This window comes from Musca autumnalis, unplaced genomic scaffold (genome assembly GCF_047663935.1).
Source record: "Musca autumnalis isolate F117 unplaced genomic scaffold, ASM4766393v1 scaffold_1, whole genome shotgun sequence".
In the NCBI taxonomy this organism is placed as follows: domain Eukaryota; kingdom Metazoa; phylum Arthropoda; class Insecta; order Diptera; family Muscidae; genus Musca; species Musca autumnalis.
Genome location: NW_027411644.1, coordinates 66,436,232 through 66,462,886, shown reverse-complemented (window position 1 = coordinate 66,462,886; position 26,655 = coordinate 66,436,232). Strand labels below are relative to the sequence as shown.

General features: G+C 38.3%; 2 protein-coding genes across 4 annotated transcripts in view; both read right to left on the bottom strand.

The window, feature by feature from the left end:
* The window catches only part of SNF4Agamma (SNF4/AMP-activated protein kinase gamma subunit), a 501,567-nt gene that overhangs the window by 395,362 nt on the left and 79,550 nt on the right, over positions 1 to 26,655 (bottom strand). The window lies entirely within an intron of this gene.
* LOC141400684 (uncharacterized) lies at positions 19,451 to 22,364 on the bottom strand. The gene has a single exon (XM_073980064.1). The coding sequence runs from the start codon at positions 21,531 to 21,533 to the stop codon at positions 19,644 to 19,646; it is 1,890 nt and encodes a 629-aa protein (XP_073836165.1). The 5' UTR covers positions 21,534 to 22,364; the 3' UTR covers positions 19,451 to 19,643.

The following is a 26,655-nucleotide window of genomic DNA, read 5'->3' as shown; positions in this document are numbered from 1 at the left end:
CAGGAGGCCCACTTTTTACAGAAGACCATTTTATGACTTCTACTTTTTATCGAAGACCCCTTTAGGTGGTCTTTTATTTACACAAGACCCCTTAGGAGGTCTTCTTTTTACACAGGACCCCTTGAGGAAGATATTTATAGAAGACTCCTTTAGGAGGTCTTTGATCTACACAAGACTTCTATATATACAAGACCCCTTTAGGACGTCTTTTATACAAGACTTTTAGGATGTCTTCTACTTATAGAAGGTCCCTTTCGGAGGTCGTTTACAAGATTCATTTAGGAGTCTTTTATTGATACTAGACACTTTAAGGTTGTCTTCTATCTATACAAAGCTCCTTAAGGAGATATTCTATTTATGAAAGATCCCTTTGAGAGGTCCTTTATTTAAAGAAGACCCCTATAGGAAGTCCTCTATTTATAGAAGACCACTTAAGGAGGTCCTCTATTTATAAATACCCCTTTGGGAGGTCCTCTATTTATATAAGACCCCTTTAGTAGGTCCTCTATTTATAGAAGACCCCTTTGGGAGGTCCTCTCTTTATATAAGACACCTTTAGTAGGTCCTCTATTTATAGAAAACTCCTTTGGGGGGTCTTCTGTTGGTCTATTTTTAGAATACCCCTTTGGGAGGTCCTCTATTTATATAAGCCCCCTTTAGTAGGTCCTCTATTTATAGAAGACCCCTTTGGGAAGTCCTCTATTTATAGAAGACCCCTTAAGGAGGTCCTCTATTTATAGAATACCCCTTTGGAAGGTCCTCTATTTATATAACACACTTTTAGTAGGTCCTCTATTTATAGAAAACCCCTTTGGGAGGTCCTCTATCTATAGAAGACTTTTTAGGATGTCTTCTTAGGAGGTCTACTTTTTATAGGAGGTCTCTATTAGGAGGTCTACTTTTTATAGAGGAACCTATTGGGAGTTCTTTTACTTATAGAAAACATCTTTATGAGTTATACTTTTTATAGAAGACATCTTCAGGGGTATTTTATTTACACAAGACCCCTTTAGGAGATCTTCTATTTATAGGAGGACCCTTTCGGAGGTCTACTATTTACAGCAGACCCCTTTAAGAAATCTTCTATTTATAGAAGAGTTATTTAGGAGATCCTCTATTTATAGAAGACCCCTTTTGGAGGAGTTCTATTTATAGTAGACACCTTTAGGAGGTTCTCTTTTTGTAGAAGTAGCCCTTTCCGAGGTCTACTTTTTATTCATTATTTCATTAAAAGATCTTTTGACTACAGAAGACCCCGTTACGATGTCTTCTGTCTATAGAGGATCCCGTTAAGAGGTCTTCTGACTATAGAAGATCCCGTTAGAGGGTAATCTGTTCATAGAAGACCCCGATAGGAGGTCTTCTCCTTTAGGAGGCCTTGTGTCTATCGAAGACCCCGTTAGGAGGAAATCTGGTCATAGAGGACTCCTTTAAAAGGTCTTCTGATTATACAAGACTCCGTTATGGGGTTATCTGTCCATAAAAGACCCCGTTGGGAGGTATTATTTTTATAGAAGATGCCGTTAAGAGTTATTCTTTTTTATAGAAGATGCCGTTAAAATGTCTTCTTTTTATTGAATATGCCGTTAAGAGATCTTCTTTTTATAAAAGACTCCATTAAAAGGTAATCTGTCCATTGAAGACCCCGTTTGGAGATGTTTTGTCCGTAAAAACCTCGATAGGGGATCTTCTGTCTATAGAAAGCCCCCGTTAGGGGTCTTCTGTTTGTAAAATTCCCCGTTAGGGGTCTTCTGTTTGTAAAATTCCCCGTGAGGAGGTGTTCTGTTTATAGAAGACTCCTTTAGGAGGCCTTGTGTCTATCGAAGACCCCGTTAGGAGGAAATGTGGTCATAGAGTGCCCCTTTAAAAGGTCTTCTGACTATACAAGACCCCGTTAATGGGTTATCTGTTCAAAAGAGACCCCGTTAGGAGATTTTCTGTGTGTAGAACACCCCGTTAGGAAGCCTTCTTATTATAGAAAATGCCTTCTTTTTTATAGAAAACTCCGTTAGAAGGTAATCTGTCCATTGAAGACCCCTTTCGCAGGTAATCTGTCCGTAAAAACCGCGATAAGGGATCTTCTGTCTATAGAAAGTCCCATTAGGGGGTCTTCTTTTAGTAAAGACCCCGTTAGGAGGTGTTCTGTTTATGGAAGACTCCTTTAGGAGGCCTTATGTGTGTCGAAGACCCAGTTAGAAGGAAATCTGGTTATAGAGGACCCCTTTAAAAGGTTTTCTGACTATACAAGACCCCGTTCGGGGGTTATCTGTCCATAAAAAACCCAGTTAGGAGATCTTATGTCTATAGAACACCCCGTTAGGAGGTCTTCTTTTTATAGAAGATGCCGTTGAGAGGTTTTCTTTTTATAGAAGACTCCGTTAAAAGGTACTCTGTCCATAGAAGACTCCGTTAGAAGGTAATCTGTCCATAGAAGACCCCGTTCGGAGATTTTCTGTCCGTAAAAACCTCGATAGGGGATCTCTGTCTATAAAAAGCCCCGTTAGGGGGTCCTCTGTTTGTAATAGACCCCGTTAGGAGGTCTTCTGTTTATGGAAGACTCCGTTGGGAGATCTTCTGTCTATAAAACACCAAGTTAGGAGGTCTTCTTTTTATAGAAGACTCCGTTAGAAGGTACTCTGTCCATAGAAGACGAGGTATTAGGTATTAGACCTCGTTAGGAGGGCTTCTGTTTTCAGAAGACCCCATTAGGAGTACTTCTGCCTATATAAGACAACGTTACGAGGTCTTCTGTCTATAGAAGATCCCGTTTAAAAGTCTACTGGCTATAGAAGACTCAGTTAGGAGGTCATCTGTACACAGAAGACCAGGTTAGGAAAGCAGTTGTCCATAAAATACCCGTTATGAGGTCTTCTGTCTATAAAAGACCCGTTTAGAGATAATCGGTCCATAGAAGATCCCTTTGCGAGACCTTCCTTCTGTTTATGGAAGACTCTGTTAAGAGGCCTTGTGTCTATCGAAGACCCCGTTAGGAGGAAATCTGGTCGCAGAGGACCCCTTTAGGAGATCTTCTGACTATATAAGACCTTGTTAGGGAGTCATCTGTCCATAAAATACCCCGTTAGGAGATCTTCTGTCTATAGAACACCCCGTTAGGAGGTCTTCTTTTTATAGAAAACTCCATTAGGAGGTATTCTGTCCATAGAAGACCCCGTTCGGAGGTTATTTGTCCATAAAAACTTCGATAGGAGATCTTGTTTCTATCGAAGGCCCCATTAGGGGGTGTTCTGCTTATAAAAGACCCCGTTAGGAAGTATTCTATCTGTAGATGACCTCGTTAAAAGATCTTTTGGCTAGAGAAGACCCCGTTACGATGTCTTATGTCTATAGAGGATCCCGTTAAGAGGTCTTCTGTCTATAGAAGACCCGTTAGGAGGAAATCGGCCTAGAAGATCCTGTTAGGAGCTCTTCCGTTTATAAAAGGCCCCATTAGGAGGTGTTCTGTTTATGGAAGAGGAGGCTTTGTGCCTATCGAAGACCACCCGTTAGGAGGAAAACTGGTCATAGAGGACCCCGTGAAAAATTCTTCTGACAATAAATGACCCCGTTGGGAGTTATCTGTCCATAAAATACCCCGTTAGGAGATTTTCTGTCTATAGTACACCCCGTTAGAATGTCTTCTTTTTATAGAAGACTCCGTTATGAGGTAATCTGTCCATGGAAGACCCCGTCGGAGGTCTTTTGTCCATAAAAACCTCGATAGAGGGCATTCTGTCTATAGTAGGCCCTGTTAGGGTGTATTCCGTTTATAAAGGATCCCGTGAGGAGGTCTACTGTTTACAGAAGACCCCGTTAGGAGTACTTCTGTCTTTAGAAGACCACCTTACGTAGACTTATGTCTGTAGAAACCCCGTTAAAAGATCTTTTGACTATAGAAGACCCTGTTACGAGGTCTTCTGTCTATAGAGGATCCCGTTAAGAGGTCTTTTGACTATAGAATACCCCGTTAGGACGTCTTACGTTTATATGTTCGTTAGGAGGTCTTATATCTATAGAAGACCCCATTAGGCGGCCTTCTGTCTGTAGAAGACCACGCTAGGAGGTCTTCTATCTGTGGAAGACCCCGTTAACAGGTCTTCTATTTGTGGATGACCCCGTTAACAGGTCTTCTGTCCATAGAAGTCCTCTATACGAGGTATTTTATCTATATAAGACCCCTTTAGGAGATCTTCTGTCCATAGAAGTCCACGTTAGGAGGTCTCCTGTGTACTGAAGACCTCGTTAGTATGTCATATATCTTCAAGAGACCTTCTTAGGTGGTCTTCTATCTATAGAAAACCCTTTAGGTGGTTTTTGTCCATAGAAGACCCCTTTAGGAGGTATTCTGTCTTTATAAGTCAACGTTAGGAATTCTTCTGTTCATAGAAGAACCAGTTAATAGGACTTCCATCTACAGAAGACCTTCTTAGGAAGTCTTGTACCTATAAAATACCTTTTTAGGATGTTTTATATCTATAACAGACCTCGTTAGAAGATCTTCTGTCTATATAAGACCCTGTTAGGAGGTCATCTGTCTATAACAGACCCCGTTGAGAAGTCTGTCCATAGAAGTCCCCGTTAGGAGGTCTTCTGTGTACTGAAGACCCCGTTAGTAGGTCTTCTAACTGCAGAAGACCTTCTTAGGAGGTCTTCTATGTATATAATACCCCTTTAGGTGATCTTCTGTACATGGAAGGCTCTACTCATCTGTCGATAGAATACCACGTTAGGAAGTCTTCTAACTATAGAGGACATTTTACCAGATTTTATATCTAAAGAAGACCCCCTTAGGAGGTCTTATATCAATAGAAGACTCCATTACGAAGTATTTTATCTGTGGAGTACCCAGCTACGAGGTCCTTAGAAGTCCCCTACATCTATCTACAGAAGACAAGACCTTCTTCCATCTATAGATCACAGAAGACCACCCTCAATAGAATACTCTTTTATAAGGTATTTTATGTATATAAGACCGCCTTAGAAGAAAGTCTTCTGTCTATAGAAATCCGTTTCATAGAAACCTGGTTAGGAGGTCCTCTATCTATAGGAGTTCACGTTAGGAGAAAGTTTGTCCATAAAAACCTCGTTGGAAGGTGTTCTGTCCAAGGTAGACCTAATTAGGAAATCTTCTGTCTATAGAAAACTATGTTAGGAGGTATTCTGTTTATAGAACATCCAATTAGGAGGACTTTTGTATGTAAAAGACCCCGTGTGGAGGTCCTCTGTGTAGAGAAGACCCAATTGGGTGATCTTCTATCAATAGAAAACCTGGAAGACACCGTTTGAGGTCTGTAGAAGATTCTGGCAGAAGGTCAACTATCTGTAGAATACCCTGTCGTATGTCTTCCATCAGGAGGTCTTCTATCCATTAAAGAACCCTTTAGTAGGTGTTCTATCTACAGATACAACTTTAGGATGTATTCTGTCTATAGAATAGTTTGTTAGGAGACCTTCTGTTTATAGAAGGTACTGTAGGAGGAGGTCTTCTTAAAGAATACTCTTTAAGAAGGCCTTCTCACCATGTAAGAGATCTAAGGTACCCTCCAAAAATATTCTTTAAAAAATCCACGTTTTGTGGCCGTCTGAAATAATTATTTAATAATTAATGAAAATTAATTATATCCGCGTACCCTAATGTCCACATAATCGAAGGTATATTTATTCACATGTAACAACAACAACAACAACTGTACAAAATTCTAATAATAATTCAATCAAACAGTTAGACAATTAACAACATTTTTTCCGAGGAATCACATATCGAACTGAACGAAAAAAAAACGCCATAGAAACCGAAACCGGCTCCACCCGTACTTAGGATAGATGAATAGGAAGGGAGAGGGTTTGATGCATGGGATGGCATTAAATGACAATTAATGAAATGCAATCCAAAATGACATGATACAACTATTCAGCAAAGTTCGTTCTATAATAAATACGGCAAACGAGAAACATAACCGCAACGAACAAACCGACGGACGGTCAGGCAACAGCAGCAGTAGTACCAACGACATTTAACGATAGCAAAAAAAAATTAAAAACCACAATAAAACAAATATTTATAAAGTTGTTGTTGCCGGGTGCATTGGGCACTACGGAGTAGCAGCAGCACAACTCAGTCAGTAGTCATTCAAGTTACAGCTGAGAAAACCGTAATTATAGTTTGAAATTACTAGTGTAGGTGGAGGGGGAGGTGGAAGTATATGTCAGCCACAAACTAACATTTAACCGCAACGGAAAACAGCACCAACAACAAACCAATTACAAAAAGGAAGGAAGATGAAAATATGCGGGAGGTTATTTCGAGTGCAACAAAATTGCAATGCTTAGCAATTTGCCGTTTAGAGGAAATTTTCTTTTCTTGCAAGAAAATGAAAAGAAAACTATGAAACATGTAGGATGACGATGATAACGACGATGAATGAAAGAGAGAAAATGTAGACAAACAGAAAAACCAACGAAATGTCGTAGACAATTTGGCACCACCACTCGAAACATTTGTCACGGTATGTGGGGTATTTCAAGCCAAGCCAAAATTATCAACAGACCCAAACGTCTACAGCAGATGAATACCCAGCGGAAATAGCACAAAGCAAATGCAATAATCACCACAACAGCCAGAAAAGCCAGAACAACAAGAACATTAACTAAACAGCCAAATTGTCGCGACTCACCCGAATTACTTTTTTTAAATGCCTTCAAGGTAATTAGTTGTTGTTCTTTTTTTTGTTTTGGGAAATTGCAGGTGGAAATGTCGAGAAAATGCAAAACATAACTTAAATGGACAAATACAGAAGAGTGATATCATTATGGGGGTCTTCATGAACGGCAATTCCCCGTGAACTTTTTCACTTCCTCCCTTAAGTTGCAACGGCGGAAAGACGAAACTCACCAGGAAATTTCATTCATGATAACCCCTTATGAGGTTCTATATCTTAAATTTGCCATTTTTTTCTAAGAATCAGTTCTAAAGTGGTTTTCGATAGGTAAAAGTTACCCTAACAGTTTCTCCTTGGATAGGGCTAGTAATGATATGTTCTTTTAACGAAAGATCTCTTGAACCTCTCTTGAAGGAATCTTCTATGATCGAAAGTTTTCATGAAGAAGATCCATATATAGAAGATCGCCTTAGGTGGTCTTCTATCGATAGCATATCAGGCTATCTTCCAAAAGTGGTCCAATATGGACGGTATACTTCCTAAAGGAGGTTTCTATAGGTAAAACATCACGAGCAGTGGTATTCCAGAAATGAAAGACTTCCTCCCACAGACTGAAGACCATCCCGATTTGCCTTTTACAAATGGAGGTCTTCTATAAAGCAGTCTTCTAACAAAAGGAAACCTCTTAAAGGAACTCAAGATAGAAGGGCAAGGAAGGAAAGGGTTTTCTACAGGATGAAGGCCTCCGAAACCTGCTGTGGACAGAAGACCTCATAACGGCGTCTACTATGGACATTTGACCTCCTCACAGGTTCTTCTATAGACAGAAGACAATCTGAAGGGGTCTACTATAAATCCAAAACATCCTAACGGTTCCAAACGAGGCCTTCTACTGGTCTGCTTAAAGGGTCTTCTAAGAATATACAACCTGTTAAAGTGGTCTTCAACAGACAGAAATTCTCCTAACGGGGTGTTCTATGGACAGAAGATTTCCTCACAGGGTCTCTTATGGATAGAATATCTCCTATCGAGGTCTTCTTTGAATCGAAACTTCCTAATGGTGTGTTTTATGGACAGAAGTCCTTCCAACGGGGTCTTCCATGGACAGAAGGTTTTTTCTATAGAAAATTTAAAAAAAATTTATTAAAAATTTATTCGATAGAAAAACCATCCTCAGGCCATTGAGGAAATTTTTTCTATAGAAAAAAACCACCCTTAGGCTACTGAAGAAATTTTTTCTATAGAAAAAACCATCCTTAGGCTGCTGAGAAAATTTTTTCTATAGAAAAAAACACCCCCATGCTACTGAGGAAATTTTCCTATAGAAAAAAAAACATGCTTAGGCTACTGAAAAGTTTCTCTATAGAAAAAGTATTTAAAAAAGTGAACTTTTTCTATAGAAAAAACCATCCGCAGGCTACTGAGGAATTTTTTTTCTATAGAAAAAAGTGTCCACATTCTAAGGAGGAATTTTTTCTATAGAAAGAACCATACTCAGGCTACTGAGGAAATATTTTCTATAGAAAACACCATCCTTAGTATTTTATTGACAGAAGACCAAAAGAGGTGTAGGGGACTTCTAAGGACCTCCTAACAGGGTACTCCACAGATAAACTACCTCATAATGGAGTCTTCTATTGATATAAGACTCCCAACGGGGTCTTGTATAGATATACAATCTTGTATGGGGTCCTCTATAGAAAAAGTATAGAACAAGTATTTAAAAAAGTGAAATTTTTCTATAGAAAAAACCATCCGCAGGCTACTGAGGAAATTTTTTGTATAGAAAAAAGTGTCCACATGCTAAGGAGGAATTTTTTCTATAGAAAAAACCATACTCAGTCTACTGAGGAAATATTTTCTATAAAAAACACCATCCTTAGACTACTGACAATTTTTTCTATAGAAAAAACGATCCTCATGCTACTGAGGAAATTTTTCTATAAAAAAAAAAACATCCTCAGACTACTGAGGACATTTTTTCTATAGAAACATACAGAAAAAAACATATCTGTAGGTTGATTAGGTCGGCCACCCATTAATCCACCGTAGAAGCTTTGAGCCTTAAACTCCTCCTAAGTAAGTATTTTATTGACAGAAGACCACCAAAAGGGGAGATCTATAGGTGGATGAAGGTCTTCTGTAGATAGATGTAGGGAACTTCTAAGGACCTCCCAATAGGGTACTCCACAGATAAACTACCTCCTAATGGAGTCTTCTATTGATATAAGACCTCCTAACGGGGTCTTCTTTAGATAAAAAATCTTGTAAGGGGTCCTCTATAAATAGAAGACTTCCTAACATGGTATTCTATCGACAGATGAGCTGAGGTGTTTTATCGACAAAAGACCTTCCGTTAGTTCCTGCTATGTACATAAGATCACCTAAAGGGTTGTTCTATACATAGAAGACCTCCTAAGAAGGTCTTGTGCAAATAAAAGACTTACTAACGGAGTCTTCAGTACACAGAAGACCTCCTAACGGGGACTTCTATGGACAGACTTCTCAGCGGGGTCTTTTATAGACAGATGACCTCCTAATATAGACAGAAGACCTTCTAACGGGGTCTGTTATAGATATAAGACGTCCTAAGAAGGTCTTTTGTATTTACAATACTTCCTAACAAGGTCTTCTGTAGATGGAAGTCCTTCTAACGGGGTTTCCTATGGACAGAAGACTTCCTAACGTTGACTTATAAAGACAGAATACCTCCTAAAGGGGTCTTCTATGGACAAAAGACGACCTAAAGGGGTGTTCCATAGATAGAAGACCTCCTAAGAAGGTCTTCTGAAGAAAGATGACCTACTTACGAGGTCATCAGTATACAGGAGACCTCCTAACGTGGACTTCTATGGACAGAAGATCTCCTAAAGGGGTCTTATATAGATAAAATACCTTTTATACAGGACTTCTATGGACAGAAGACCTGTTAACGGGGTCTTCCACAGATGGAAGACCTCCTAACGTGGTCTTCTACAGACTGAAGACCTCCTAATGGGGTCTTATATAGATATAAGACCTCTTAACGAGGTATTCTATAGCTCGAAGACCTCCTCCTTCTATGGACAGAAGACCTGACGGGGTCTTCTTTGGACAGAAGGCTTTGTAGCGCGGTCTGTTGTGGACATAAAAGCTCCTAATGGGGTATTCTATAGACAGAAGACTTCATAAGGGTGGTTTATATAGACAGAACACCTCCTAAAGTGGTCTTCTATGGACAAAAGACCACCTAAATGGTTGTCATTAGATAGAAGACCTCCTACAAAGGTCTTCTGTAGGTAGAAGACCCACTAACGGGGTCTTCTATATGGACAGAATTTCTCCTAAGGGGTTCGTCATCAGACCGATGACTTCTCAACGGGGTCTTTTATGGACAGATGACTTCTTAACAGGGTCTTTTACAGATAGAAGACCTTCCAACGGAGAATTCTACAGATAGAAAACCTCCTAAGAAGCCCTTTTGTAGACAGAATACACCACCTAACGGGGTCTTCTAAAGCCATACGACCTTCTAACGAGGTCTTCGATGGACACAAGGCCTCCTAAGAAGATAGGTCTTCAGTAAACAGGTCAGCAACTAGGTCTTCAGTATACAGGAGACCTCCTAACGTGGACTTCTATGGACAGAAGATCTCCTAAGGGGGTCTTATATAGAAAAATACCTCTTATAGAGGTCTTCTATGGTCAGAAGACCTGTTAACAGATGTTCCACAGATAGAAGACCTCCTTACGAGGTATTCTATAGCTAGAAGACCTCCTGACGAGGTATTCTATAGCTAGAAGACCTCCTGACTGGTTTTTCTTCCTTCTATGGACAAAAGACCTAACGGGGTCTTTTTTGGACAAAAGGCTTCCGAGCGTGGTCTGTTATGGACAGAAAAGCTCCTAATGGGGTATTCTATAGGCAGAAGACTTAATAACGGTGGTTTATATAGACAGAACTCCTCCGAAAGTGGTATTCTATGGACAAAAGACCACCTAAGTGGGTATCATATAGATGGAAGACGTCCTATGAGCGTGGTCTGTTATGGACAGAAAAGCTCCTAATGGGGTATTCTATAGACAGAAGACTTAATAACGGTGGTTTATATAGACAGAACTCCTCCGAAAGTGGTATTCTATGGACAAAAGACCACCTAAGTGGGTATCATATAGATAGAAGACGTCCTATGAAGGTCTTCTGTAGGTAGAAGACCTACTACCGGGATCTTCTACTGACAGAATATCTCCTAAGGGGGTCTTTAACAGACAGACGACTTCTTAATGGGGTATTTTATGGACAGATGACCTCCTAACAGGGCCTTACACAGACAGAAGACCTTCTAATGGGGTATTCTATAGATAGAAAACCTCCTAAGAAAGCCTTTTGTAGGCAGAATACACCTCCTAACGGGGTCTTCTAAAGCCATACGACCTTCTAACGAGGTCTTCGATGGACAAAAGACCACCTAAATAGAAGACTTCCTAAGAAGGTCTTCTGAAGATAGATGACCTACTAACGAGGTCTTCAGTATACAGGAGACCTCCTAACGTGGACTTCTATGGACAGAAGAACTCCTAAGGGGGTTTTATATAGAAAAAATACCTCTTATAGAGGACTTCTATGGTCAGAAGACCTGTTAACGCGGTCTTCCACAGATAGGAGACCACCTAATGGTGTCGTCCATAGATATAAGACCTCCTAACGAGGTATTCTATAGCTAGAAGACCTCCTCCTTCTATGGACTGAAGACCTAACGGGGTCTTCTTTGGAAAGAAGGTTTCGTAGAGGGGTCTGTTATGGACAGAAAAGCTCCTAATGGTGTATTCTGTAGACAAAAGACTTCATAATGGTGGCTTATATAGACAGAACACCTCCTAAAGTGGTCTCCTATGGACAAAAGGCCACCTAAATGGGTGTCATATAGATAGAAGACCTCCTATGAAGGTCGTCTGTAGATAGAAGAACTAATAACGGGGTATTCTATTGACAGAATATCTCCTAAGGGGGTCTTCAACAGACAGACGACTTTTTAACCGGGTCTTTTATGGACTTATAGTCTTATACAGATAGTAGACCTTCTAATGGGGTATTCTATAGATAGAAAACCTCCTTAGAAGGCCTTTTGTAGGCACCTCCTAACGGGGTCTTTTAAAGTCATACGACCTTCTAACGAAGTCTTCGATGGACAAAAGATCACATAAAGGGGTGTTCCATAGATAGAAGACTTCCTAAGAAGGTCGTCTGAAGATCGATGACCTACTAACGAGGTCTTCAGTACATAGGAGACCTCCTAACGTGGACTTCTATGGACAGAAGACCTGTTAACGCGATCTTCCACTGATAGAAGACCTCCTAACGTGGTCTCCTAATGGGGTCTTCTGTGGCAAACAGACCTCCTAATGGAATCTTCTATAGATAAAAGACCTTTGACTTCTGCGGACAAAACACCTCCTAATGGAATCGTTTATAGATATAAGACCTCCTAACAGAGACTTGTAGAGACAGATGACCCCATGGAACAAAATACTTCCGAAAGTGTTCTTCTACAGATATACGATCTCCTGGCGGATAGAAGACCTCCTTAGTTAGAAGACCTTCTAACGGAATTTCTATAGTTATTAGATTTTCTAAGGTGGTAATATTTAGATAGGAGAACATTCCATATGGGGTTTCTTTGGATAGGAGACCTCCTCAAGGGGTCTTATATAGGTAGAGATCTCATAAGTGTCCTGCTATACACAGAAGACCTTCTATGACATAACATTGTTCCACAACATAACATACGGGACAAGGGAGACTTCCCTCATATCAATGAGTACACCCCGATTCATATTAGCTCAATACCTATAGTTTATCGCCGAGTCCGAACGGCGTGTCCTACAACACCACTTTAAGAGAAGTTTTTATGGCTGAAATACTCAGGAAATGTCGCCAACATTACTGTGGGGTATTTTGCTATCGTTGAAAACTTGATGTTGCCTAGCCGGGGAATCGATCCCACGACCTTCTGCGTTCAAGGCGGGTGTGCATACCATTGCACCACGGTGGCACCCAAGACCTTATATGAAGTGTCCATAAATAGAAGGTCTGCTAAAAATTTCCATAGAACACATCTGCTATAGGTGAAATCCCATATTTATAGATAACAGACCTGGTTAATGGTGTTGACAGAAGGCCTCCTAAGAAGATAGGACTTCAAATCTTGTATCGTTTTGCCGCGATCAGCCCATATGTACATATTTATTGTTTGCTTGATATTTTAAGTCATTTAAATACTTTGTATTAATACATAATTTTACCTATCTACATAAAAATAACAAACACAAAATGTATATACATATGTAGCTATGTCTGTCTGTATGTACCCAGTCAGCATTTTTTGAAAATTTTAATCAAATTCGAGTCTTTTTTGATCCGACTGCACGATTAAAAAGCTAGAATATGAGCTCATTTTCTGATCATAAATGACTCCTTTGTCGGTAGGAAAACATAACCTCAGGCGACTCTTCTAAACAAATCACAAATGAGTCTTTTTCGAGTCGTATTTCAATCATTTATTGGTGTTTTGTTGATTAATTTGGGACCCTTTTTCGAGTCTTTTTAGAGTCATGTTTATAATCATTTATGAGTCTTTTTGTTAGACGAACTAGATTAAAAAAAATTTCTTTTTATTCTTCTTTGTTTCTTTCCTTTGCTTTATAGTCTTTTCTGCTTTGTTATGTCTTTTAATTATCCTTTATGTTGCTTGGTGGTTAGTATACTGCTTCTTCATTTCACTTGGCAAAACCTGTTGTGTTGTGTTTGTCTGTACCTTTAATATTATACGTTACATTTATATCAAAATTTTGTAGAAAGTGTATATGAGAATTTTATTTTTTTATTTACAACCAAATAAAAATAAAAAAGCAATCAGTTTTTAATCACCTAACTGTTCAAAATATGATCAGAAGGTACATAATTATAATCACTTTTCAAACACCTGCATGACCCTTTTTTGATTAAGCACTTTTCAATCTTCCAGATGATCAAAATGTGACAATAAATAACAAAAAATGGTCACATTTTAAACACTTCAATGACTAATTTATGATTGCTACACATTTATTGTTGTATTTTTAATTAAACTCTTTTTAATCATTACAGGGAGTCACTTTCGAGTCCCTTTCTGATCACACAAGCGACTTAATCATTTTTTGATCACCAAAAGGACTCTAAAAAGACTCCTCAATGTGATTTTTGACTAAACAGTCTTCTAAATGCTATCTGGGTAATCTCTCTTGTTTACTCACAGAGATGAGTGTTACCTTCAAAAAATGATAACAAAACCGAATTCGAAAAGTGAAAGAGAAAAAAGGTGAATAAACGTTTTATTATTTAACGGCCAAAAAAATTCAAAACACAAAATAAAATCGTCACAGACGTCACCAACAACAACAACAGCAACAAAAACCAGCAGCAACAACAAACAATCAAACGAAATAATCAGCAAAAAACGCCAACAAATGCAAACAATGGCAGCGCAAAAAAAGAGTGTTGCCAACTAAACGCTTTACATTTCTTGTATTGTCAACAATGAGACAATAGTGTAACAACAACAACAACGGCAAATAGTAACAATGTCAACATAACACTAGAAGGGAAAAAAACAATAACAACACCACCACCCCCTTCTGTCAATACTATTCTTCTTGCTACGCTATTTGTTTACATTGTTAAGATGTGATAGTCGAAGCTTTCCTTTCTTCTCTAATGTTCGGAAGAGATGGTGAGGCATGAGTGTAGTGGGAGTGAAAACTAATCAAGAAGAACAAAAGTTCAATGTAGGCTTACTACGCAAGAACAATGATATGTTGGAAGAATACCTCCTCATCTGCCCTCCTATTCTCTAATAAACCACCCAACCTATGACGGAAATGAAAAGAACTATCGAACTACAACAACAACCACGCGCACACAACAACAGCATTTAATGGCATTGCATTTTATTTCCGTCAAATGTTTAATGATTTTTTATTAATTGCAAATATGAATTTTTATTGTTTACAATTCATTTAAGATGATGACGTCGTGACGACTATGGAGATGTGGGAGGATGGCTGACGCTGGCGTATGAGTAATTTTTGCAAAGTGTTGCCAATTGGGTTAAATTTGTTTATTTCTTTACTTTTGAAATATGCATTTCATATCAATTTTTTGAAAATTCTGCAAAATGTTTCTTGAGAAGAGGAAGAACGCTTTATGATCAGCACGTGTTGTATATTTTTTTTTCCTAAAATTATACTGCTCGAATGCAGTGAACTTTCTTTGTTTTCATTTGCTTATATTTGTGGGGGTCTTGTTGTGGTGCTATGGTTTTTCTTTTTTTTACATTCTTTTGCTATTGTAGCCGAGTCATTTTTGTAAAGGTGAGACAAGAATTGGCTTTGTTTGGTTTCTTTCTTTCATTGCAAGCTAGAATATATATTTTGTAATGTGTGTATGTAAAACATATCGATAATGTCGTTACACTATAACATTGATTCAAACTTTGATATTTAAAAGGGTCTAGGAGGTCTTCTATCAACAGATTACCCCGCTAAAAGCTCTTCTATCTATTGAAGAATCCATTAAGAGGTCTCTCGTTTAGAAAATACCCCTTTAATAGTTTTCCTATCTGGCGGACCTTCTATTTATATAAGGAGGTATTCTATCTATGAAATACAGCACATCAGATGTCCTCTAGAAGATCGTCTATCTATAGATGGTCTTGGTATTCTGTTTATAGAAGACACCTTTAGGAGCTTTTCTATCTATAATTAGACCATTAGGATGTATTCTATTTATACAAAGTATTAGAAGGCCTACATATAGGAGGCCTGTATCTAGGAGGCCTTATATCTATAGAAGACTCAATTAGGAAGTCTCTTATCTATAGAAGACTCCATTAGGAGGTCTCCTATCTATAGAACACCTCATTTGGAGGTCCTCTATCTTCATGCGACCTCATTAGGAGGTCTTCTATTTATAGAAGACCCAGTTTGGTGATTGTCTATCTTAGATGGTATGGTCCCCCTTCGAAAGGTCGACCTATAGAAAGGCCAGAAGGATGTCTTCTATCTATTGAAGACCATGTTAGGAGGTCTTCTATCTATTGAAGACCACGTTAGGAGGTCTTCTTTCTATAGAAGACACCTTGAGAAGGTCTTATTTGTATCGAAGACCACGTTAAGTGGTCTCACATCTATAAAAGACGCCATTATGAGGTATGCTATCTATAGAAGACTCCGTTAGGAGGTCTTATTTTTATCGAAGACCACGTTAGGTGGTCTCATATCTATAAAAGACGCCTTTATGAGTTATCCTATCTATAGAAGACCACGTTAGGAGGTCTTCTATGTAAGGAACACACATTTAGAAGGTCTTATTTCTATAGAAGACGCCGTTAGGAGGTCTGCTATCCACAGAAGACCCAATTTGGAGGTATTCTGTCTATAGAACGTAATTTATTAGCTCTCCTATCTATTGGAGATCACGTCAACAGGTCTTCTTTCTATAGTGTACAACGTTAGGATATCTTCCTTCTATAGAAAACATCGTTAGGAGGCCTTCCCTATATATAAAACCACATTAGGAGATCTTCTTTCTATAGAAGACCTCGTTAAGAGGTTTTCTTTCTATAAAAGACCACATTAGGAGGTCTTCTTTTTATAGAAGACCAATTTAAGAGGTTTTCTTTCTATAGAAGACCACTTTAGTAGGTCTCCTTTTTATGGAAGACCACGTTAGGAGGTCTTCTTTCTATAGAAGACCACGTTAGGAGGTCTTCTTTCTATGGAAGACCATGTTAGGAGGTATTCTTTCTATGGAAGACCATGTTAGGAGGACTTCTTTCTATAGAAGACCACGTTAGGAGGTCTTCTTTCTATAGAAAACTACGATAGGAGGTCTTCTTTCTATAGAAGACCACGTTAAGAGGCCTTCTTTCTATAGCAGACCACGTTAAGAGGTCTTCTTTCTATAGAAGACCACGTTAAGAGGCCTTCTTTCTATAGAAGACCACTTTAAGAGGTTTTCTTTCTATAGAAGACCACGTTACGAGGCATTCATTCTATAGAAGACCATGTTAGGAGGTCTTCTTTCTATGGAAGACCATGTTAGAAGGACTTCTTTCTATGGAAGACCAAGTTAGGAGATCTTCTTTCTATAGAAGACCACTTTAGGAGGTCTCCTTTTTATGGAAGACCATGCTAGGGGGTCTTGTTTCTATGGAAGACCACTTTGGGAGGTCTCCTTTTCATATAAGACCACCATAGGAGGTCTTCTTTCTATAGACAATGTTAGGAGGTCTTCTTTCTATAGAAGACCACGTTAAGAGGCCTTATTTTTATAGAAGACCGCGTTAAGAGGTCTTCTTTCTATAGAAGACCACGTAAAGAGGTCTTCTTTCTATAGAAGACCATAAAAGAGGCCTTCTTTCTATAGAAGACCACTTTAAGAGGTTTTCTTTCTATAGAAGACCACTTTAGGAGGTCTCCTTTTTATGGAAGACCACATTAGGAGGTCTTCTTTCTATAGAAGACCAGTTTTAGAGGTCTTAGACCACGTTAGGAGGTCTCATTTCTATAGAAGACCACGTTAGGAGGTCTTGTTTCTATGGAAGACCACTTTAAGAGGTTTTCTTTCTATAGAAGAACACGTTAGGAGGTCTTCTTTTTATAGAAGACCACGTTAGGAGGTCTTGTTTCTATGGAAGACCACATTAGGAGGTCTTCTTTCTATAGAGCATCACGTTAGGAGGTCTTGCTTGTATGGAAGACCACTTTAGGAGGTCTTGTTTCTATTGTAACGACGGGTTTTGGCAAATACCGTTGGAGATGTCCAGCCGAAAATACACGGCATTTACAGTACCTGGTAGAGGATTGTACCAGTGGTGTGTAATGCCATTCGGCCTGCACTCGGCTCCAGCAACGTTCCAACGCGCATTTGACACGCGCGGGGGAGATGCTGGTATCTGTACCCGAAGAACCATGTAACAGTTTGTACAGACTACGTGGGGCCCCTGCCGAGGACGAAACACGGAAACACGATGCTCTTGGTATTCTTTGATCGTTTCTCCAAATGGGTTGAGCTGGTACCACAGAGGAGAGCCACCGCAGAGGGTGCTGTTAAGGCTTTTCGGGAGAGAATTCTCGCTCGGTTCGGTACACCGAAGGTACTCATTTCGGACAACGGAAGCCAGTTCACCAGTAAGGTACTTAAGAAATACTTGCGAGAGATAGGGGTTCATCACCAATTGACGGCACCGTACTGTCCACAAGAAAACCCTACTGATAGAGCCAATAGGACTATCAAAACAATGATCGCTCAAATAAGCCAAAATAAGCACAACAGGTGGGACGACTTCCTTCCAGAAATCTCCCTGGCTATCAACACTGCCACCTCAGAGTCCACAGGATATAGCCCAGCGTGTCTTACTCAATGTCGCGAACCGAGACTCCCTACCACTCTGTATGACGAAGCAGTCCTTGGTACGGGAAACACAAAGAAGACACCGGAGGAACGAGAATCTGACCTACAGGAGGTATTTAAAATAGTACGGAACCAGCTTAGCCGAGCCGCAGAGGAACAACGTAGGCACTATAATCTTCGCCGCCGTCCTTGGAAACCTTTTGTCGGAGAACGCGTTTTGGTGAAACAACACCCACAGTCAAAGGCAATCGACCAATTCGCAGCCATCCTCGCCCCTAAGTATGATGGGCCATTCTCTGTCATTGAATTCATTTCCCCCGTGATCGTCAGGTTGAAAGGACAAGACGAACGCTCGACCAAAGTAGCTCATCTTAGCGAGCTAAAACCATCTTCTAAAGATGTAAGATCTCCTTATAAGCATTCTGTAGCTACAATATTTCTTATTAGGTTACGACAATATTTTATTTTTTGATAACCTCCTTAAGAGGTTTTCTGCGCATAGAAGACCTCCTACATGAATCCTCTATAGATGGATGGATAGATTGTATATATAAGATACCCTTATGAGCCTTCTAAAGGTTTGAAGGGATGTTCTGTAGATAGGAGACTGCACAAAGAAGTATTCTATAGATAGGAGATTCCCTGCAAGGGTTTTTATGGTTGGCAGACCTTTATAAATAAAGAGATTTTCTGTAGACGGAGGAAGACCTTTAAAATTAGATCTTCTAAAGATATTATATCTCTTTAGGAGCATTCTATAGCTTATTATTAGGGTGTTCTGTAGATAAGGCCCTTCTTAACAGGTCTTTAAAAGATACTATGTAATAGGAACAAGACTGTTTTATCATGTTTTCCCTTCTTTATCTGTAGAAAATCCATCGATGAGGTCTTCTAGTCACAAATAAATCCATTATTTCTGTAGATGTAAACCCCCTTTTTGTTATGTCTCATCTTTAGGGGTCTCCTATCCGTAGACAAGCCCTTCCCAACGTGTCTATCTATATAAAAGAAGGAGATGTCTAAAGCACAAGTCTGTCTACAGAAGTCTAATTTATGAGGTCTTATATCTGCAGAAGCCCCCTTTCTATGGCAAATTCTACTTTCTATAGAACAAATTGAATAGTCTCTGAGACATTTTCCCCCACCAAATATGTCATGTTCAATAAAATACTGAATAATTCATAAAATCAATGAAGTGTTTTACATAAATATTATGAACTTAATTTATTTATTTCTGCAGAAGCCGCCTTTCTATAGCAAATTCTACTTTCTATAGAATAGAGTGAATAGTCTCTGAGACATTTTCCCCCACCAAATATGCCAGGTTCATTAAAATACTGCATAATTCATAAAAACAATGAAATTTTACATAAATGGTATGAACTTTATTATATTCATCACAGCGTTCTGTAAATCGTACCAACATTTGTTCGGAAAAATAGAAAACTACGACTAAACTACATTTAAGTATATAAGTAAGCAAAAATATATATATAGAAGTACATAAGAAGTAAATAATACACAATTAAACCATATCCCTCGAACTTCAAACGCGTTTACACGGTAATGGTAATCTGCTGCAAAAGATTTTTATTGAATTGTTCAAAGACCTTAAGGCGACGATCCAAATCATCCACTTTTTGCATAAGAACCTTGAATTTCTGTTCATAAATGCCAATAATGGCTTTAAATTCATTACGCAGAATATCAACTTCACTGGGGTCGGAGTACTGCGACGAATCATTGGAAGACTCTGCAGCCATGATGTCCTCATCCTCCTGTATAGCCTTACTAAGGCGGGCAGCGAGACCATTGAGGACTACGATGTCCTTTATGGAATTCTCTGAAAACTCCTGATACTCTTCTTCCTCATCTTGAAGGCGATACATACACTTTATGCCCTCAATATATTCACCAGGATAATCGGGATCATATTCATCGTGTGTATAGCTTATTTGCCATGGTTTTATTAGCATGTCCATCACAATTTTAAGGCTATAGCAATTCCATTTGTTGGCGTGAATATAGAAATGAGAGAGATTTTCAAAGTAGCGAAATTGATCAGGATCTATGTGGGTTAGACGATTGTGAGAAACATTCAAGGTCTTTAGACGTTCCGAGGCAGAGAGTATGCCCAGTGGTATGCTGGTTAGACTTGTATTGCTAAGATCTAGAGTTTCTAGAGAATCAGTTTGCCAATATTCCGGTAGGGTTTTCAATTCGGGATTATTGGAAACATCAAAATATTCCAAATTGGTGGCTTGACTTAGTGAGGAAATTTGCTGCAGGGAATTGTCACTTAAACGCATTGTCCTCAAGGCATCTGGCCGGGAGAAATACAATTGAAGTATGGCATTCTTTTGCAAATCAACGTGGTGAACCTTGCCATAGATGTTTACACGATTTATGGAACAATTTCTTACCCACAGATGATCGACATACATGTTGGCTACCAAACTGCTTAATTTGGGATTGTGGGACAAATCTAGGAAATCCATATCTTTTTGGGATTGCAGTACATATTCCTCAATTTCTTCCAGTTCATTACGATCCAAATGCAGGCTCCTCAGGCGGGGATTATGTATAAATAATTCATTGGTAACTGTGCGTAACTGATTGCCGGACAAATTCAATTCCTGAAGGGCCCCCAGAGAACTAAAGATCTGTTTCGGTAGGGTAGTTAGTTGATTATCATGTAGATCCAGCATAAAAAGCTTTTTCATATCCTGAAATGAATCCTTGTGAAGCTGGCTGATTTGGTTGCTATCCAAAAAGAGAAAAGCTAGATTTTCGGCCATTTTAAAGGTACTCGGCTTGATTTCCTGCAGATTATTATACGAAAGCAGCAGTATCGTTAGACTGTTGGCCATTAGGAAATTTTCCCAGCTCATATTTTGTATGGAACAATTACGCATATCAAGTTCTTCGATTTTCAACGAATAAAATAAATTCAAGGGAAAATTGGCAAATTTGGAATTGATAAATTTCAAAACGGGATAACTTTGTGGCTGCTTAACAACATAGGTGCTGCTGGAAGTGAATCTTATGGCCGGTTTCCTTTCAAAATATATCACTTCGGCGGGACTGTCATAGTTGAAGTCGTGGCATTCTCCTTGCTGGCAATTATCTTCCAGCAGGGCCACATCATACTCTCTCAGACCTGGCAAATAATCATCATCGTCATAGAAATTCTCAAAACTGGGCATTGCTTCCGAATTCGTTGGCTCTGTGGACTCTTCGGATGCCGAATTAATTGAATTCTTGGAGTCTAGATTCTCCTCGGTATCCGTTATACTCTCCAGATCACCATCATCTTCCTCTGCCACCATGGTAGTCTCTCCAACAACTTGTTGCTCCTCCTCCTCTGCTGCAGCCACCATGGCCCCAAGAATTACAGCATTCGTTACCACCATGACCATCAAGGCCATCAAGCCAAGTTTAGCCATTTTTTGGCTACTAAAATTTCAAAACGTTTTAAAAAATCACTTGTTTCTCTTCCTCTTTTTCTTGTTTTTTTTTTTTTTTGTTCTATAACATATCTGTTCGTTTCAACGTTTAACAATAAACTGAAAATTTTGCGTATCGACTTTGAAAAAACAAGCCACCCACTGGGTTGAAAATTGTTCAGCCAGCCAACAATTTCAAATTCAATGTATTATTTTCATGTTGTTGTTGTATAATTATTATTTTATATTATATTTTAATTCGAAACGAATTGTATTTTTTGTCCAATGCAAACAGTAATTATTCCAATAAAATAAAATTTCAAAAGAATTTCCATTATAGAATTTCCTCCAAATGAAAAATGTTTGCTGTTCGGTTTTTTTATTCATTAATCATAGCCGCGCCATCGTTTCTAATGTCCCGTCTCGCATTTTTTTCTCTAATTGACCTCCATTCTATGCCAATTTAGGGCAAAGAGTATTGGGGAGTGCGTGCATATAGAAAACTTTGCATTGGCCAGCCAGCTATTGTGGTGTTCATCATTATTATTTTACTCATTCATATGTACTCTGCCCTACTCTTCTGCTCTCCATTTTCACTTGGTTTTTTTTTCATTGCCCACGATCACAAATTGTGATCATCCGTTTTTTGTTATGATTCGTTGTTTGTTTATTCGCCATTCGCTTTAGTATTGAGCTTCAATTTAGAATATTTGCAAAATAAAAAAATTCATTTATGCGGCATCTCATTGCCTGCTCCTATCCTTAGCATACGGTATCTCTTCTTGGCATTGGAATTAATTTTAACGTGATAGAAAATGGTTTAAATTTTTTGGTCCTTCGAGCACATAAAGTCATACTTTTTTGCACAACTTTTCCAAATAATTGTTCTATCGACTTGAAAGAGTTTAATATCACCTAAATAATTGTAGGAACTAGACTTAACTTGACTTAACGTAATTAATTCATCTTTAAATTTGGTCCTTCGAGCTGACAAGCATGCCCATTCATGCTCATTGATTCCCAAAATGCCGCTAATGACATTTCGATCATCGTATGGAGACATACGATACCCTGGAATAAGATTTCAAGAGGACATTTGTTGTTTAGAGATGACCTCAAGAGATAAAAGGCTCTGTAAGGTCCTCTGTTATCTCCAGAAGATGTAAATAGATCCTCTGTTGGCCATACATGGCCTCAGTGGGTCTTCTTTAAACTAAAGAAGTCCACAAAATAGCTTATGATGCCTGTGGAAGACGTCAGTAAGTCTTCTGGCTAAAGAAAACCTAAAGAGAGATGTTCTTCTATCTCTAAAGACTTTAAGATGTTTTCTGTTAACCTTAAAAGACATCAAGAGCTCTTCTGATGTTTCCATAATATTTCAAGGGATCTTCTGTTAACTACAGAAGTCGTCAAGATGTCATCTTTTGTCTTCACAAGACTTTAAGGAGTCTTGCGTAGACTATAAAAGCCTGCAGGAGGTTTTCTGGTTCGAGAAAATTTTAATTATCTATATAAGATATCTCATGAGATTTTCGGGTGTCTGTAGAAGACGTCAAGAGGTCTTTTAGTTGCAGAAAACTTCAAGAGGTCTTATATGGCCTATAAAATACTTTTACAAGTCTTCAGTTAACTGCAGACGGTATTAAGAGGTCTTTTGTTTTGTTTTAAGACCTACGCTTGACTTTAGAACACGTCAAGACGTCTTACAATGTCTATAGTGAACTCAAAAGGTATTAAACCTCAAGATGTCTTCAGCCTCTAGAAAACCTTATATAGGTGTTCTATAGTCTCTTTGAAGTCTTCTTCTAACTTTGCAATATCTCATGAGATTTTTGGGTGTCTGGAGAAGACGTCAAGAAGGTTTCTGGTTCCAAACAACTTTTCATTTAACTACAGACGTAAGAATTTTCCTTAAAGACCATAAAAAAGATATTCTTTTACAAAGAAAACCATTTTTGAATAGCTCTGTTAATTTTAACAGTGCTCTGCTAACACGCTGTTAGCAAAAGCGTTTACAGAGCGCTTTGTGTCTTCGCTAGAGTGATTTGTGTCTTCGCCAATTAAATACGAATTTATCTTAATGGACATATGACTTCAGAAGATCATCTGGTTACTGAAAACCTCAAGAGGTTGTCTATAAAAGTTTTGAAGAGGTCTTATGATGTCTATAGAAGACCTATAGAGGTCTTCTTTCAACTCAATTGCCTATATAAGCCTTTAAGAAGTCTTCTCCTAACATTAGAATATCTCATGAGATTTTCGGGTGTCTGTAGAAGACGTCAAGAGGTCTTTTAGTTAAAAAAAAACTTCAATAGGTATTATATCGCCTATAGAATACTTTTACAAGTCTTCAGTTAACTACAGACGACATTAAGAGGTCTTTTGCTTTGTATTAAGACCTTTTCTTGCCTTTAGAACACGTCAAAAGGTCTTACAATATCTATAGTGAACTCAAAAGGTTTAAACGGTCTAAATGAAACCTCAAGATGTCTTCTGATTCTAGAAAACCTTATATAGGTGCTCTATAGCTTTTTTGAAGTCTTCTTCTAACTTTGCAAGATCTCATGAGATTTTTGGGTGTCTGTAGAAGGGGTCAAGAGGTCTTCTGGTTCCAAACAACTTTAAATGGTCTTATATTGCCTATAGAATACTTTAACAGTTTTTAGTTTTCCTTAAGAGGTCTTTTGCTTTCTATTGAGGCCATCTCTTGCCTTTAAAACACGTCAGAATTTTCCCTAAAGACCCTAAAAAAGATATTCTTTTACAAAGAACATAAATTTTAACAGTGCTCTGCTAACGCGCTCTTAGCAAAAGCGTTTACAGAACGATTTATGTCTCCGCTAGAGTGATTTGTGTCCTCGCTAGAGTGATTTGTATCTTCGCTAATTAAATACGAATTTACTTTAATGAACATATGACTTCAGAAGATCTTCTGGGTACAGAAAATCTCAAGAGGTCACCTGTTGTCTATAAAAGATTTGAAGAGGTCTTATGATGTCTATAGAAGACCTATAGAGCTCTTCTTTCAACTAAATTGTCTATATAAGCTTTTAAGAAGTCTTCTCCTAACATTAGAATATCTCATGAGATTTTCCGGTGTCTGTAGAAGACGTCAAGAGGTCTTTTAGTTCCAAAAAACTTTAAGAGGTCTTATTTCGCCTATAGAATACTTTTACATGTCTTCAGTTAACTACAGACGACATTAAGAGGTCTTTTGCTTTCCATTAAGACCTTCTCTTGCCTTTAGAGGTCTTAAAATGTCTATAGTGAACTCTAAAGGTATTAGACGGTCTATATGAAACCTCAAGATGTCTTCTGACTCTACAAAACCTTATATAGGTGTCCTATAGCCTTTTCGAAGTCTTCTTCCAACTTTGCAAGATCTCATGAGATTTTTGGGTGTCTGTAGAAGACCAGAAGACCTCTTTCTGATTCCAAACCACTTTAAGAGGTCTTATATTGCCTATAGAATACTTTAACAGGTCTTCAGTTAACAACAGACCACCTTAAGAGATCTTTTGCTTTCTATTGAGGCCTTCTCTTGCCTTTAGAACACGTCAGAATTTTCCTTAAAGACCCTAAAAAAGATATTTTTTACAAATAAGAATAGATCTGTTAATTTTAACAGTGCTCTGCTAACGCGCTGTTAGCAAAAGCGTTTACACAGCGATTTGTGTCTTCGCTAGAGTAATTTGTATCTTCGCTATTCTTCGAATTTATCTTAATGGACGTATGACTTCAGAAGATCTTCTGGGTACTGAAAATCTTAAGAAGTCACCTGTTGTCTATAAAAGATTTGAAGAGGTCTTATGCTGTCTATAGAAGACCTATAGAGGTCTTCTTTCAACTCAATTGTCTATATAAGCCTTTAAGAAGTATTCTCCTAACATTAGAATATCTCATGAGATTTTTGGGTGTCTGTAGAAGACGTCAAGAAGTCTTCTGGTTCCAAACAACTTTAAGAAGTCTTATATTGCCTATAGAATACTTTAACAGGTTTTTAGTTAACTACAGACAACATTAAGATGTCTTTTGCTTTCTATTGAGGCCTTCTCTTACCTTTAGAACAAGTCAGAATTTTCCCTAAAGACCCTAAAAAGATATTCTTTTACAAAGAAAACCATTTTTGAATATCTCTGTTGTCCATTGCCTACTCCTCTCCTTAGCATACGGCATATCTTCTTGGCATTGGAATTAATTTTAACGTGATAGGAAATGTTTTGTTTGGTCCTTCGAGCCCTGATAATCTTATTCATGATAATTCATGTTAAATTTTACAAAAATTGTAATGAGTTAAAAGTCATTTAAATTTTTCTATGTACGTGGCTTTATCGACTTCATTAATTCATTTTTAGATTTGGTCCTTCGAGCTGATAAGCAAGCTCATTCATGATCATTGATTCCCAAAATTCCCCGAAAGACATTACGATCATCGTATGAAGACATACGATAGCCTGGAATAAGACTTCAAGATTTATAGAAGACCTCCAGATGTAGAATACTCTGTGAGGTTCTCTGCTGTTTTAAAAATATACCAAGATACCTCCTGTTGGCTGTAAATGACCTTAAGAGGTCTTTTGTAAATAAAAGAAGTCCTTAAGCGTCTATGAAAGACATCTCTGACTCGAGAAAACTTCAATAAATGTTCTCTTGTCTATAGAGACTTCAAGAAGTCTTCAATTTACTTTAAAATACATCAAGAAGACTTCAAAGGATTTGCTATTATCTACAGAAGACCTCATGTTACCTTTCGAAGCCATCAAGAGCGCCCTAAGGAGGTATTTTGGATCGAAGAAACCTTAAGAGATCTTCTTATGTTTGTAGAAGACTTCAGGAGGGCTTCTGTAAACCATAAAAAACCTCAAGAGGTGTTATATATAGTAACAAAGGCCTCAAACGGTCTTATGGCGTCGATGGAAGACGTCAAGATTTCCATTTGGTCGAGAAACCCCTATGAAATCTTGTTTGTCTATAGAGACTTTAAGTACTTTCTGTCAGCTTTCAAAGACATCAAAAGCTCTTCTGATGTTTGTAGAAGATTTAGTAGAAGTCCTCATGGGGTCTTCCCTCAACTATAGAAAACTTCAGGAGATCTATCCTTCTCTATAAAAGTCATCAATAG